The sequence below is a fragment of the Rasamsonia emersonii genome (genome assembly GCF_000968595.1).
Source record: "Rasamsonia emersonii CBS 393.64 chromosome Unknown ctg1118621759975, whole genome shotgun sequence".
NCBI classification, from domain to species: Eukaryota; Fungi; Ascomycota; class Eurotiomycetes; order Eurotiales; family Trichocomaceae; genus Rasamsonia; species Rasamsonia emersonii.
In genome coordinates, this window is record NW_013563312.1 from 9,712 (window position 1) to 24,133 (window position 14,422).

Sequence of the window (14,422 nt, forward strand, 5' to 3'; positions counted from 1 at the left end):
TCAGTCCTCGTCGGCAGAACCGTGGTCTCCACTAGGCTCGTCATCCGCTGGATCCGGCATGACAACGCTGTTGAGGTAGGTGACCTGTGAAGTAATGGTAAATTAGTACTTCGTTCCATTCGAGGACGGAGGGTGATGAGGGGAAGGCTAGTTAAGCAGCGATGCCCGAGATCCTCTTCATGCATGTAATTTACCTAAGTAAACAGGTAAAAGACAAGCACATTGGTCTCGTTTCCAGCAACTAATTGGTCACTTGAGCCAGCAATGACTGCGGGTCTCTCAAGGAGAGACACGTCGTGTGTGCTATGCTCTGCTGCTTGGTGGGTACGGCAGAGGGAGAAAACTTTTGACTGGAAGGACAGGGAAGTGACTAAGGTGCGGACCGGGGGATGGGCCGCAGCGAGACGACAGTGGAGAGGGCCTTGAGGCCTAGAGGTAGCAAAGGGCAGGGGTTATCGATGGGGCCTTACAAAGGGAACCATAACACCAATGAGATCTGCAATCTTCTCCTGCGCGTTGGGACTCAGGAAATCTTCGTCCGAAAGTGGTTTGCCGACTGTGAAACTCCGTAGTCGCAGCAACTCGATGTTGGGATTGTCAAGTTCGTAGCCCTGGAAAGTTGGTGGCGGTCAGTCGGGAATGTGCCAGCACCGAATCCGGCGAAGGTGAAAGGACACGGGAAAGCTCAGAACGCGAACCATGGAAACAAAAGAGACGGCGCAGAGAAACCTTCCGCCACACCCAGCTGACGAGAAGCCTCGACGGTTCCAGAAACAGGATTCTTGGGCAGCCAGGCATGAAGCCACTAGAGAGAGGAAGGGGACAGCGCCTGCTGGATCGCGGGAATCGGGAAGGCATTTGGCTTTCCAGACTCGAGACACCCGCCCGTAGCCCCATCCCATCTGCGGCACATCTTCCACCGCCAAAACAGGGGGATGCAAGCCTGCAGGCCACCCCACTGAAGACGTCGATGAAGGTGACGATGATGAACTGTATGCTGACGAGACGGTGTTGCTGGAGATGAATGAATGCTTTATCCTTCGACCTCAGTGCCACGCCAATGACCTGTGCTGTCCGTTTGGACAGCGTGTCTGAGGGTCGCACCCTTTGCTTGATCCATCGACCGTATCGTATCCCATCACCCATCTTACGAGAGATCTCACAGATTGTCGCAAAAGATAGCTCCAATGGGAGAAACAAGTTTCTCCCAAGTCTCTGAGCTGCTAACGATCCAGAGTCAAGGTAACTTGAGCCGGCCTTCGTGGCACCGCATCCGACGCGTCCTCCTTTTCCTCCCCCAACTGTCCTTGAATGAACGTGATACCCTGGTCTGAGACCAATATTCCGAGATCTTTTCGAGTTGGACAACAATAATTTCCCAGGTTGGTGGATACAGAAGGATGGTTCAGACTCAGGGAATGGGGATGGGTCGTTGATGATAACGGCTAAGGGACTCTCTGTGCTTGAAGGAAATGAAAAACCAACCTTTGGCTTTGTTTTGAGAGCACTTTCTTGATTCTGATTGACGAATGCCTTGACAGCTTTGTCCTCATCGTCAGGAATCCCGTTGAAGAACTCCCTCCGCATGCCAGCGTCCCTTAAGACAGCCTTGAGCCGTTGCGAATTTCGATCGATGTCCTCCCGCAGGAGCGCGAGCTTACTGGCTTCTGGCATCCATAAGCCCGAACCTGGAGTGGAAATGGGTTAATGTTTCCTCTGCGAAATCGGATTGTACGGTATCCCAGCAAAATGCCTTCAACTCAACCCAGACGCTCTCAACTCGTTCGTAGAGAGAGCATTTGGGAGAAGGCTGCGACGTGGATATGACAACTGGGCTGCCAAGGCTGTATGGCACCACGATCATGTGCGGAGACATTCCCCGTGGCTGCATGCTCGGTCTTCTACGAGCTGACTGGCAGCCAAAAGGCGACTGATTCCAGTGTGGCAGGAAAATGGAGACCATCAAGAAAAAAACGTACCTACGAAGCAGGAGCCAGGCTGCAAGTGAACATAGTAAGCTGCGTAAGGGCCTTTCTTCCCTGTTCGGGACCTGTGCGTATGAGTTAGCTGACTGTACTCGAGAATATGATTAGAATTGTGCCCACCAAGCTGCCGAGAAGTGTGTCTTCCAGCACGTCAGTCCAACAAGACTTCCCAAACCATCCGCAAGGACATAAAACGCAGGTCCATCCATTCAGTTGGATTTCAGAGGGGTACATACCTTGTACGGAGTAGGATCGTTGCTGAACCTGATGTCTCGATGGATTCGGAAGACCTAGGAGAAGAATATTAGGGTGGACACAATCCATAATTCACGCCTTATTTCGACACAACTCACCAGATCCTTGGCTGGGAGTTCAGGGATAGTATCATCCTTTTCGATGATTTTTTCCGTGAGGCTTTCGACGAAGGAGTCCCAGTCTTTCTTGGAATTCCGATAGTCCGCATCGTGTGCTGACGATACATACAGTATTAGAAAGCCTCACTCGGTATTCCGTAAAACGTGGAGTCGGTGTTGATACCTTTGAGCCATTGTCGCTCGTTATTCTCTTTCAAATCCTTGAGAAACAGCAAGGTGTTGGGGTGTATCGTCTCGTCTCGATAGGGTATGTCTCCCGGATCTCTCGCTTTCGGTTTTTTGATGAACACTTCTTTTCCTGGCCCCAGTCCTGTTCGTACACCTTCTCTCCACAGCTCTTTCCCTTTGAGTGTCTCCAGCACTGAACTGTCTTCATCTTCATCGTCCGTCACTCGAATTCGCGTTTTCTTGGTAGTCCTGCCACGTCTTTTCTGTTTTGGTTTCTCCTCCTCCTCCTCCTCAGATTCTGCGAAGTCGGAGCCCGAAGTTGTGGTCCCATTGTCCTCCTCGTAAGCGGAATCGGACTTTTGATTCGCGGAGTGGGACTCGGAATCATCTGCAGCTGGTTTCTCGAAGTATTTGCTCTTCTTCGCGGTGCTTCTGATAGGCTTCCGGCGGGCCGTACTTTGCGAGAATCTCTGTCTCTTGTTTTTTGTCTCCGAAGCTGTGGTGTCGAGCGGTGAGGACGTGGGCCTCTTCGGTGCCGCCGGTCCCATAGCCGCTGCTGCAGGCCCAGCGGTTACACGGGACGACCGTCGAGGCATGCCGCTTAAACCTGAAGCTCAAGTTTGGTAACTCCGTGTTCGCTACCTTTATCTGTAGCGGTATAAGTCATATGAGAAAAGTCACTTAATTGGCGATGCTGATAGGGAAAAAAAGGAAGAAAGAATTTCCCTTTGGGGGCCGTATAACGTACTTAGAAGGCACGACCTGCGAATCTGCGATGCACTGCGTAGCTTTAAAATACTAGCCGCTCTATCGAAGCGGCCCGCTCCTGACACGGGTAGCGGGAGATGGACATGGACGGGGGCGATGAGGCTGGGGCAGACCAGGGGGTTGGTAACTCGGCGGCACTGTGCAGAGACTTGTGTTAGTATCGGGCCTCCCGCCCAACGGGAACCGGTGTCGCTTAATAGTAAGCGGGGACACTGTTCATACGTTAGTATGACAGGCGTTAATTACCACCATCGAGTATCCGTGGAAAACTGAAAAGCTCACGCCGCCACTAGAATTCCTATCGGGATCCGAGGCATTTGGAAAGAAAAGGCGCTTCACAAGACACAAAAAATTACGAAGCAGTGGCAGAGCGTCGCTAGGTATGTCTAGCCAATGACTGGTGGTCTCCGTACAGTACCAATGTCCAATACGCCATCGGTTGTCATACTCTCCTCCTCTATCTGAAAGAGAATCCAGTGATTCAACCCACAAAAGGCAAATATGCTCAGTTCTGCCATCCCACCGGGTTTTCTCGCACGTAAGAGTAAAATTTTGGCGGATCTGTCTGTGCCGGACGATCAGTATACCGATCTTTCTCCGAAGGGCTCGATTGACGAAGGGATCCGGGAACTGATTCGAGATGTCAACGCCCTCGAAGGTCTCGTGACCACGAGTAGCTGTGCGGGTAGGGTGAGTGTGTTCGTCGAGGGCAGCAAGAAGAGGAAGGAGAAGAGCAAAAGACCCAGTCATGAGAGCGATTCTCGTGCGAAAAAGCACTCTGCAGAAGGCGATGACGATGATGATGATGATGATGATGATGATGATGATGATGATGCTATCAGCCGTGTAAAGCAGGAGCAGCCGCAGCCGCAGCAAGAGAAGGAAAAGGAGAAGGAACGAACCTTTGCAGCTTCGGGCGGGAAAGGAGAAGGGCATTGGCTGTTCGTTTCTCATGATCCTGTCATCTTAGATAAAACAGGGAAGAAGTCTTTCCATGAGTTGTTTGGACTCGTCCCTGGAGACGGGACACCCAGGATGCAGAAGGCAGATGGCTCGAGAGAGGGCATCCGTCTTGTGCGCTTCCATTTCGAACCCATGGTACGTGTTGGACCATTCGTAGGCGCTCGTTTGTTTGAGGAAGATCCTTTCATGTCACATGTTTCCCCCTCCTCTCCTTCCCCTTTTGAGAAGTCACTCCTTCCCTCGCCATAGACCATGGAGGATTTCCATCGAATAGTCTGACCGATGCTTCACAGATCCTCCACATCATGGCAGCCACCCTCAAACACGCCCAGCCCGTCCTTTCCGCTGCTTCAAGTGCCGGTTTCCGGGAAAGCGGTCTTCAAAGTCTTCGTTGCCTGGACTTTATGAATGATAAGCCGGATCACCAGCAGTCAGACGCTGCGGCCAGCCCCATCGTCGCTGTCCGCTCGTCAGGGTTGTCTCTTGAGTCGATCATCGGGTATTGCGAGGAAGACAACAACGATGACGACCATGATAGCAGTGATGAACCACCCGTCATCCGTAGCCTCGTGACAGAAGAATACCTCCAGATGCTCGTCGCGTTGGCGAATGAGCGGTTTATAGTGAATACAGAGCGAGTCGATCGGTTCCGCACAAGGCTTTTGGAGCTCTGCTCAGGACCCCTATCATCATCACCAACAACTACGATAACTACTCAGAGACACAAGGGGAAGAAGCCCCCAGATTGGGAAGACCCGCAAGCACGCAGGGAACGGAAAAGAGCAGAGGGGCTAAAGAGGAAGAAGGAAGCCGCCCAGCAGAAGATGGATGATCTACAGGGGCAAACTGCCTCGCAGTTGGATGACGATGATACTGAAATGGGAATTGACTTCTAAGAAGAAACATCTGAGATTCAGGGGCAAAAAAGAAAGGAAAGTTGTGGATTACGAAACTACGTACGGACCTACCTAGGTACTTTCTTCGTTTTCAGGTAGAGTAGGTATGGGAAATGCAGGAGCACGATACTCAAAAGAAACCTGTGATTCCTGTAATGATCAAACTATGCGAGATAGAAGGGTCCAAACCACTTCTCATGGAATAGAACTATCGTACATGAAAAAAGAGATGATCTTCCTTCCTTTTTTTTCCCCAAATTTTTTGAAGTTTATGATTTCTTTTTGATCTTTCCTTTTTTTTCCAACATTTTTCCCCCCCTTTTTCAGACAATAAAAAAAGTTCGGAGCACATGCATATGCATCCAATAGCTTTCAAGTCTCCAAACTTCAAAGCATGTGTACTACCTTGTTCCAACCTTACTATTCAACTACCCCATCGCGTCACAAAAAGCGTTTTGTCCAAACCATGGTCAAAAAGCTCGAGTTCTTGTGGTAGAGGATAGAGAGGATAGGAGTGAGTAAGCGAGAACTGTGTGATAAATTAGAGGGAGGTAGAGAAATTTCGTCTGTGGCCACCCAGGCTCTGAGTCAGGCGCTGGTGCTGACTTTCTTCTTCTTTCGCTCCCAGGTGATGATACAGCTCGAAGGACGGCGGAAGGCGGCTGGGAGAGGACATCGGCGCGCTGCCAAAGTGGATTCCAGTACCGTCATGGTTGAAGGGAGTTGCAGGAAGGCTCAGCCGGCTGCGCGAGCTGCGTTGGCTTTGGCTGGTTGTCTCGCTGCACTCGCTGGCGTAGCTGGACACTTCGCTCAGACGAGGCGATTCAGAAACGCTGGAAACAGGTTCCGGATTTTCCGACGATTGCTGGCCAGCGAAAGAAGGCGTGTTGCTGTTGCTGTTGTCAGTCTGACGACAAGGGGTGCTGTAGAGAGTGGCCCGTCGTCGTCGAGTAGCCTCCTTGATATGATCGATGCTTGACGATGAAGACGAGGGAACAGCCTGAGGCACATGGCCGTTCAGGTTTCTCATAGCGATGTCCCTGAGCTGTCTGTCGATCTGCTTCAGACCGTCAACGACGAGAGTCTTAGCAACCTGAATCTCAAGCTGCGCAGCGTCCTTCCATTTCATCAAGTTGTTGTGAAATGCAAACTCAACCCAGATATTGCCGTAGGGGGATTCGTGGATAGTAGGAATGTGTTTGTATGAATTGACGACCTGCTCGCTTTCGATGTCATGCACGGCAAGGGCTTTTTGAACCAAACCAGCGTAGAACTAGCAAAAAGTTGGAAAAATGTTGTCAGCTACCACGAGGTAAACACTGAGAGAGAGAGATGTCGTACCATAATCTCATGCTCAGTTGCATTGGGTCTCTTTACAAGCGTGTCAAATGGCCAATACAATCTCAAGTTGGGAAAGAGAATGGGCTGCGGGGGCAACGCCTCCGAATTACAGAGGAGCGTGAACTTCTGGCGCTCATTGAATGCGGGACAAGAGCTTCCAGCTCGAAGAAGATCGTTCACCAATTTGTGGTCAAGACCGATGACTTTTTCTTTGGCAATTCGAGCGGTCAAAGCCAGGATCTGACGATTGATAGCTTGGAAGAGGGCGTCCCGGTCCGCTACTGTGTACATCGTGGTGGCATACCAAGGGAACTAGCTCGTGTAAGAGAAGATAAATCAAAAATCAGGCCGAGAAATAAGGTAGCTTACCTTCCAGATGGTGCTGATCATACTTTCGTAGGTACGTTGAGGACATTTCGCAGAAAATGGCGACTGCAAGTACCAGGTCATTAATCTGTCTCTCCCAGATGCTTCGGTGTATACAAAAAGACTCCTGTGCTTACACGATGCGGTTGCTCGGCGTGACGAACAACACCAAGCACTTCTTCACTGGTAAGAAATCCTTGGAACCCGGACGAATAGGGGTCTGTGTTCGGCACCAGATGAGGCACTCCATTGCGCCACTGGATGCACTTCGCGCGAGGAAATAGATCCTTCAAGAGTTCATCCTGGCTGCTAACGGTCAGATCCACACGACGATGTCCAAGGCGAGGTGGACGCCCGCTTTCCATGATGCTATTGAGACGCCTGACAGTGGCCTCTGCATCAGCAGGGGTCAAGAATTCGACATAGCAGTCCATGGTCTTCGCAGTGGAACGTTCCATGATAATGTGAATAGGGCAGCCGAGATCAGGGGTAAGGGTACGGGCATGACGGCCGAGCAACTGCACAATTTCCTGTTTTGTGACGGAGTATGGCAGCTACAATAACCTGTCAGTTATGGGGTTCAGGCTTGCGCATGAAACTGGGAAGATGACTTTTCTGTCGAACCATGATACAGAAACTGTCCAATGTAGACTTAGAGGAGGGTTCACTCACATTTTCGATTTTCATAACACCCCATTGAGGCGGTGACTGACTCGCGGTAATATTAGCGAAAGGCATCACATCTGGCTGTGCGACTCTTTCCAATGTCACTTGACCCTGAAAGGCACCATGGAACATAGTAGGCCGAGACTGCGTCTGCGTCTGGGGATTCGGGGGCTGAGCAGTCTGGTAGGATTGGGCTCGAGGTGCCTGCATTTGCGGAGCCTGTTGCGGTCCAAACATGTGATGAGGACGAGGAGGCAGACCCTGTGGCATTCGGCCAGGGTAAATTAGGGCCATCGGGCGATGAGGTACGGGATATCCCTGCAGAATATAATAAGCGACACTTTGATCGATACCAGTGACTTGGGGGTTCTGGCAGTAATTGTGAGGTATATTCACCATGGGCATGATGTACTGATGTGAGTCAGTGAATGGATCTGACACCCCAGTGCTCGAGTAGCAGTCACTGGGTCCCTTGGGCACGTCTTTTCTGGGAGCTGAAATGATGAACGGATCAGACATCGTCTTGCTGGAAGAGGAGCTGTTACGACTTGGAGGGTTTCCAAAATCACTGGGTGTCGGCGTCATACTGCCAGAAGAGTCGCTCGAATCGCTGTAGTCAGAGAATTTGTCAACGTCACCTTGATGAGAGAATCCTGGTAGGACTGATGAACGAGTTAGTGATGATTGACAGTCATCGTCAGGGACAAAATCCGAATGAGCAGCCATGGAATCTCGAGGAATCAAAACTTTGGGAACTGTTGAAGGTGTAAGAGGGTAAAGTGAGGCTTCAGATGACAACGTTTGTGGAGATATTGTGAGGTGCTCTTGATTCCTGACAGGGGCTCCCCCTTCGTCTTCCCTCATTTCGTCTGTGGGTGTAAGCTTCATTTCAGAGGGCTGACTAGGTATGATCCTTCCCACAGCTCAGATCATTTGTCAGAACTGATCTTGCCTGTACTCTGGTTGGCGTAGGGGAACGATATGCTCAGTAGACGTTGAGGTGAACGATAAGAATGCAGCCTGGCTATCTGGATTCGTTTTGGCGAGGATATTTCTAGTGCTATATTCACGTTGGATATCTCCAGAGCCTGTTTTTGTTTAGAGAGAGCAGGCTCACCCCTCCTTGCTCTGGAAATACCTGCCCCTGTCTGTCGTGACTGTCCTTACCAGAGGACTCGACGTCTTTTGAGCACCTCGAAGCCAAGGTAGCGCCTCGAATAGTCTCTGAAAGGACTCTTGTTGTCTCCGAAGAAGAAGGCTCCACGAAACTTGAGAACAAACCTTCAAGTCATCGAATGGCTGTACGGAAATCGAAAGCTCTCCTCTCGAATCCACACTCAAACAATAAAAATGAAAAGTTTCTTACCGAATATGAACTCCAGATTCATATCAATCCCTCTCTGCTTCTGTTGTCTAACCAAGGCACAGGGCAGACATGAAGGTCAGACCTGTGGGTGTCGACAAGTTTGTGCAAGGTCGTGAGAAGGAGAAGATGAGAAGATAAAGGGTTGGAATCGTCCATCAGTCTAAGCCTCAGGGAATGATGTCTTTCTCGGCGTACCTACGTCGCTGATTAAGCGGTGCAGAGAGAGATAATAGTCACTTCTATATAGAAAAGGGATCTGGGCTTAGACAAGCATCCAGGAAGCTGGCAAACAAGAACAGTGTTCACTCTTTCGCACATGCACGTATATGAAAGCACAGAATCAGAGGAAACATCACAAAGTCAGATAATACCGTTCATTCCCCTGAAGAGTCAGTAAAAGAAAAATAGATAAGCTAGGGTGCTTGAAAGAAACTGCTAAACTAAGTTGTTGACACTACCTACCATTTCCACGGCATGAGAAGACGCAAGCCTCGGGAGACTGGTATGAAGACAGAAAATTGGCAATGACCAAGGAGTTTTCAGAATGGATTAGACCGAGAACATCATAATAAACGGGGCCCAAGAATGCTGGTTGTCGGAAAAATGTGTAGTACCGTTATACAGGAAGCCAAGAGAAGAAATCAACCGAAAAATATTAAGCTTGTTAATGTTTCCCATTCATTGGACACGCAGTCTTGCCATCGAAATCCAAAACTACGACGGGGAGAGGGACAAGGATGGAAGATTGGCTGTGCTAGGAACTAGCAACTAGATACGCAGAGAAATCAAAGTTCACGGGGACATTTAAGTCTAAATTTATTCATGATCGACATACATGCCACCGGGGCAAGAGAAGCGTGCAGCTATTTGCAAACAGCGGCTATGTCAACTTGTTCAATCTTCAGGAGAAGCAGAATAACCGATTCCACAGCATGTGTTATTCTGCTGATCGATAGGGGTCTTGGCGGCTATCCATTCAATGATCGACCGCCGTGGAGAGATATGAATGGACAGTTGGCTACTGACCAAAGTCCCTGTACACGAGAAACCGCTGTAAAAAAGAGAGAACAAAAGGTGCAAAAATGAAACCAGTCGTTATCCAGGAACGATCACGCCTTAGTCAAACTAGATTGAATGGTTAACTTAGAAAAGGATTAGGCCTTGAGCGTCAGGAATCCACTTACCGGAGTCAGGAATGACTCTGCGACAAATCGTGCTCGGGCATTCAACTGCATCGAGTTAGCAATTGAGTTGTGTCCGAAATTGGAAATGTCATGGGATATAGAGAGACACGTACGAAAAGCTTCATCTCTGAGATCTCCTTGTCCACCTCTTCCATAAACTGAATGATGAAATCAACCAACTTGTGCTTCAACATCGCCTCCGTGTGGAAATTGGTGATGAGGAAGGAGATATCATAGCCCTGCTCGCGAGTATTAGTAAGGATAGATACACTTTCGAGAATATTGGAAGTACCTTTACGGGTTTTCTCCGCAAAATGAAAAACGACTCAGCGCGTTGTGTCAAAAATCTTGTGAATTTGTGGACCAGTATGTTTTCGATTTCATCCGCTTGCTTTATACGGATACTAACGCGGACACTGTTGACGCTAGGCTCAATGAGGACCTTCTCATTCTCGTTGCGAGCGACAGTCAGAGGATTCAATAAGAGCTCCGGAGAGCTAGCAGCCTCGATTTCCGGAACATTGTGTCGCTCCGACGTCTGAGATGCGAAGTTGGACACGGCAAGAGCGGCGGTCAGAGACGACCGGACGCACTGGAGATAAGGCCGGAGAGATTGAGACTAGACAACGTTGGTCATCCTGCAGAGAACTTGGTAAAGAAGCGGGCCTACCATGACGAAGAATGTGCACGATGGAGATCGCTGGCTGTCGAGTGGTCGTTGTCCCAGCTATCGTCTCGATTCGGATACCGATGAACGGCTACTCATCCGTCTGGGAACCAGATTAAACGAGATGGCACAATATCACTTCCTCAGAAATAGGACTAGTGAACCCTTCTGTGACATGAAATGAATTGGTTCCGAACTGCAGAATGCTGCTGATATGGTCTCCAGGCGGCCTAATTACGATGATGATGATGCGGGCGGTCGCGCTGTGTGGCCGCAAGGTGTTTGCGCTGTTTGCATTTTCTTACCCCACGATCTGTCGGTGGCGCCTGTTTACCGCTCCAGAACAATCAGGTCCATCCCACGCTGAAGAGCTCACAAAAACACAGTTCGCCCTTCATCCTCATATCCAGCAACATGGCTACAATACCAGGTATGTTCTGTTTCTCTTATTGTTGCTGCTTGGCTGTTGTTCTGAGGTTAACCTTTCACCAGTCATCGTGAAGCACCAGGGCAAACGCTACGAGGTCGATCTCGACCCGACGTCAAATGGCGAAACTTTCAAATTTCAACTCTACTCCTTGACTGGTGTCGAACCGGAACGGCAAAAGATTCTTGTCAAGGGTGGTCAACTCAAAGATGACACCGATTTGTCTACTCTTAACGCGAAGCCAGGGCAGACGTTCATGATGATGGGTACTCCATCTGGAGCTGGAGGGTCTGCCGACTTGGGGCGCCCAAAAGAAGCGGTCAAGTTTTTGGAGGACATGACAGAAGCAGAAGCAGCAAAGGCAGAGGGCGCTACTCCTGCAGGCTTGCAGAACTTGGGGAATACTTGCTACCTAAACGCCACGCTGCAGACACTCCGAAGCATCCCCGAGCTCCAGGAAGAGCTTTTCAAGTACAGCGCTTCTGGGACAGGCGACAGCTCGTTCCGGTTGGCGGATCTGAGCAGTTTTGGCCTTGGAGGCTTGGGTGCTTCTATGGACCTGACTGCCTCGTTACGTGACTTGTATAAGCAGATGTCCGAGACGCAGGAGGGGTTTCCGCCACTTATGTTCTTGAATGCCCTTCGAAACACATTCCCTCAGTTCGCACAGAAGGCAAAGAATGGCCATGGATATGCACAGCAAGATGCGGAAGAGGCTTGGTCGCAGATCCTGTCGCAACTGCGGCAGAAGTTGAAGATTAAGGAGGGAGATAAGGAAATTTCTTTTGTCGACAAGTACATGGCAGGGCGGTTTGAATCCGTCCTTGAGTGTGATGATCCGGCTGCCAAAGAAGCAGGGGAAGAGCCTGTCAAGACATCTGATGTCTTTCTCAAACTCGATTGCCATATCGACAAGGATGTCAATCACTTACGTGACGGTATTATCGCTGGCTTGGAAGAAAAGATCGAGAAGAACTCACCTACCTTGAACCGAGATGCTATCTACACGAAACGTTCACGTGTAGCTCGTCTGCCAAAGTATTTGACTGTGCACTTTGTACGATTCTTCTGGAAACGCGAGAGTCAAAAGAAGGCCAAAATCATGCGCAAAGTCACGTTTCCGGCAGAGCTGGATGTTGTTGAATTCTGTACGGATGAGTTGAAGAAGCAACTAATCCCCGTGAGAGACAAGGTCCGAGAGATTCGTAAAGATGAAGAAGACGCTGAGAGGGCCCGCAAGCGCCAGAAGAGAGCTCACAGACTAGAGGAGGAACGTAAGGCGCAAGAGGCGTCTGGCGCACCCGCGGAATCTTTCCAGAAGAAGGCGTTGGAAGCTCAGGCCGAAGCTAACAAGGCCAACGAGAAGGATACGGACACTGCCATGACCGACGTTTTCAAAACGGACGAGGAATACGAAGAGGAGAGGAGGCAAGCTATCCTGGCGGCCAAGAAGGAGCTCTTTTCCCTGATCAACCCGGACCTGGCGGCCGATGACGGGTCCAACCAATCGGGCCTGTATGAGCTTCGTGGCGTGATCACTCACCAAGGTGCCAGTGCTGATAGCGGCCACTACACGGCCTATATCAAGAAACAGGAGCGGCTGGTGGATGATCCCCGGGCACCGGGTGGAAAGCGACGAGAAGAGGACGGGAAATGGTGGTGGTTCAACGATGATAGGGTGTCCGAAGTCGACGCGGAGAAGATTGAGACGTTGGCTGGTGGTGGTAAGTTGGCCCCCCTTCTTCCAGCTTGGGTCGAGATCTGGAGCTCTGCTGACGTTGCTGACTCGCGAAGGCGAATCGCATTCTGCACTCATCCTCCTTTACCGTGCCATTGACCTCCCTAGTAAGGAGGAAGTACAACAGTGATTCATGGTCTAAGGAATCTTCTTTCGGTATATTGCTTTCGCCAGAAACCCGCTCATGATCCCGGCGTCTTGTCTTATTCAGGATTCAAACTGAGGAACGTAGGGTGGTTTCTGAATAAAGCGTATCAATGCGATGTTATTCCATGTTGTCTTTGCCTGTCGCTGGACGAAAACTTTCATGATATTGGTGTATGGCTATAGATTAGTGCCTTAGAGTATGCGATGAGCCAGAGTCTATTTTCTTTGACAGTTTACGAAATGGCTGGAGGCCATTCTCCCAGCCTTTGTAGCTTACCGTTGGCAGTGGGACATGTTAGGTATCGTACTCGGGTCTGACAGACTGAATGGAGTCATTCCGATCCCCGCTAACACGTGATCGGAGCAGCAGCCGCCCCCAGCAGCGGAGTGATCGCCTCAGGAAGGTTCAGTGACATTTCTCTTGCCGCCATCAAACATGAATACAACGAGGCTTTTCTGCCATTGCATATGGCCTCCAAAACGGAGCGATAATTCTTTTTCTGAGATGTTGCAGCGATGTTCCGTCCTTTAAGAACCTTGCCGTCGCAGCTACTGCGCCAAGCTGCTCGACCCCGGCCCATTGACCTGCCTGCACCGCACTTGAAGTCTTTCAGATGTCTTAGACCAAACACGACTAGCACGTCTGCCTCGGATGTAGCAGCAACTTCCGCATCGCAATCGCAGTCAAGATGGACGCGACGGCTCCTTTACATCGGGATCTTCGGGGGCTTGGGTCTCTACACAGGGAAAGCTGCCGTGAATACTGTCTCTGCGCCGCCTGTTCCGGGCACCGACGAAGATGCACGAGAGATGAAGAAAATCCAAGAGGCCATTAATCTTCTTCCAATTGTTCGAAAACTGAGGGATGACCCGAACTATGTGGAATGGGAGCCGTATACGAATTTCTCAGAGGAAGAGAAAGAGCACAGGTTGACCAGCGGACCGCTGAAAGGGAGTCGAGGGTTGGCAGTACAGGTTGGTTCAACTTTAGCCCATGTCCAGTCCTTGTCTGAATTGGATTTGGACATCCTCTGCAGTGGTCTCATTTCGTCCTTGGCTAACCCGTGAATTCCATGCTTCCAGAGGATTTTCTGGAACGAAAAGGAGAAGGAAGCTGTGAAGGTGGTGTACTTCGGACATGGTCTGGAGGGATGGCTGTCAATGGTTCATGGAGGAGCCCTGGCGACGGTTATGGATGAAAGTCTGGGACAAGTTGCGCTGCGCAGCTTTCCAGCGCGCACTGGAGTGACCGCCAATCTCAATATCAACTATCGGTCGCCGGTGTATTCGGGTGACTTCTACACAATCCATACGCGATTGGACCGAGAGCGATCTACGGACCGGAAGGCGTTTGTCAGTGGGGAAG

The 14,422-nt window shown here is 50.3% G+C and overlaps 5 protein-coding genes across 5 annotated transcripts; 2 read left to right on the forward strand and 3 right to left on the reverse strand.

Moving 5' to 3' along the window:
- On the reverse strand, positions 1–3,123 carry T310_1082 (uncharacterized protein; the record flags this gene model as incomplete). The annotated part of the gene is made up of 7 exons (XM_013476024.1): positions 1–84; positions 471–611; positions 742–1,688; positions 1,980–2,109; positions 2,222–2,275; positions 2,339–2,454; positions 2,487–3,123. 7 exons carry the CDS (start codon positions 3,121–3,123, stop codon positions 1–3), a joined length of 2,109 nt encoding a protein of 702 aa, XP_013331478.1.
- A 673-nt stretch (positions 3,124–3,796) lies between these two features.
- On the forward strand, positions 3,797–5,154 carry T310_1083 (DUF207 domain protein; the record flags this gene model as incomplete). The annotated part of the gene is made up of 2 exons (XM_013476025.1): positions 3,797–4,393; positions 4,552–5,154. The coding sequence occupies 2 exons, from the start codon at positions 3,797–3,799 to the stop codon at positions 5,152–5,154; spliced, it is 1,200 nt and encodes a 399-aa protein (XP_013331479.1).
- Positions 5,155–5,695: 541 nt separating this feature from the next.
- On the reverse strand, positions 5,696–8,415 carry T310_1084 (uncharacterized protein; the record flags this gene model as incomplete). Its single annotated transcript, XM_013476026.1, has 5 exons — positions 5,696–6,427; positions 6,496–6,807; positions 6,865–6,927; positions 6,999–7,415; positions 7,534–8,415. 5 exons carry the CDS (start codon positions 8,413–8,415, stop codon positions 5,696–5,698), a joined length of 2,406 nt encoding a protein of 801 aa, XP_013331480.1.
- Positions 8,416–10,002: 1,587 nt separating this feature from the next.
- T310_1085 (ARP2/3 complex 20 kDa subunit) lies at positions 10,003–10,750 on the reverse strand (the record flags this gene model as incomplete). Its single annotated transcript, XM_013476027.1, has 5 exons — positions 10,003–10,035; positions 10,078–10,122; positions 10,191–10,316; positions 10,370–10,696; positions 10,748–10,750. The coding sequence occupies 5 exons, from the start codon at positions 10,748–10,750 to the stop codon at positions 10,003–10,005; spliced, it is 534 nt and encodes a 177-aa protein (XP_013331481.1).
- A 408-nt stretch (positions 10,751–11,158) lies between these two features.
- Positions 11,159–13,008, forward strand: T310_1086 (Ubiquitinyl hydrolase 1; the record flags this gene model as incomplete). The annotated part of the gene is made up of 2 exons (XM_013476028.1): positions 11,159–11,174; positions 11,237–13,008. 2 exons carry the CDS (start codon positions 11,159–11,161, stop codon positions 13,006–13,008), a joined length of 1,788 nt encoding a protein of 595 aa, XP_013331482.1.
- Between the last annotated feature and the right edge of the window lie 1,414 nt (positions 13,009–14,422).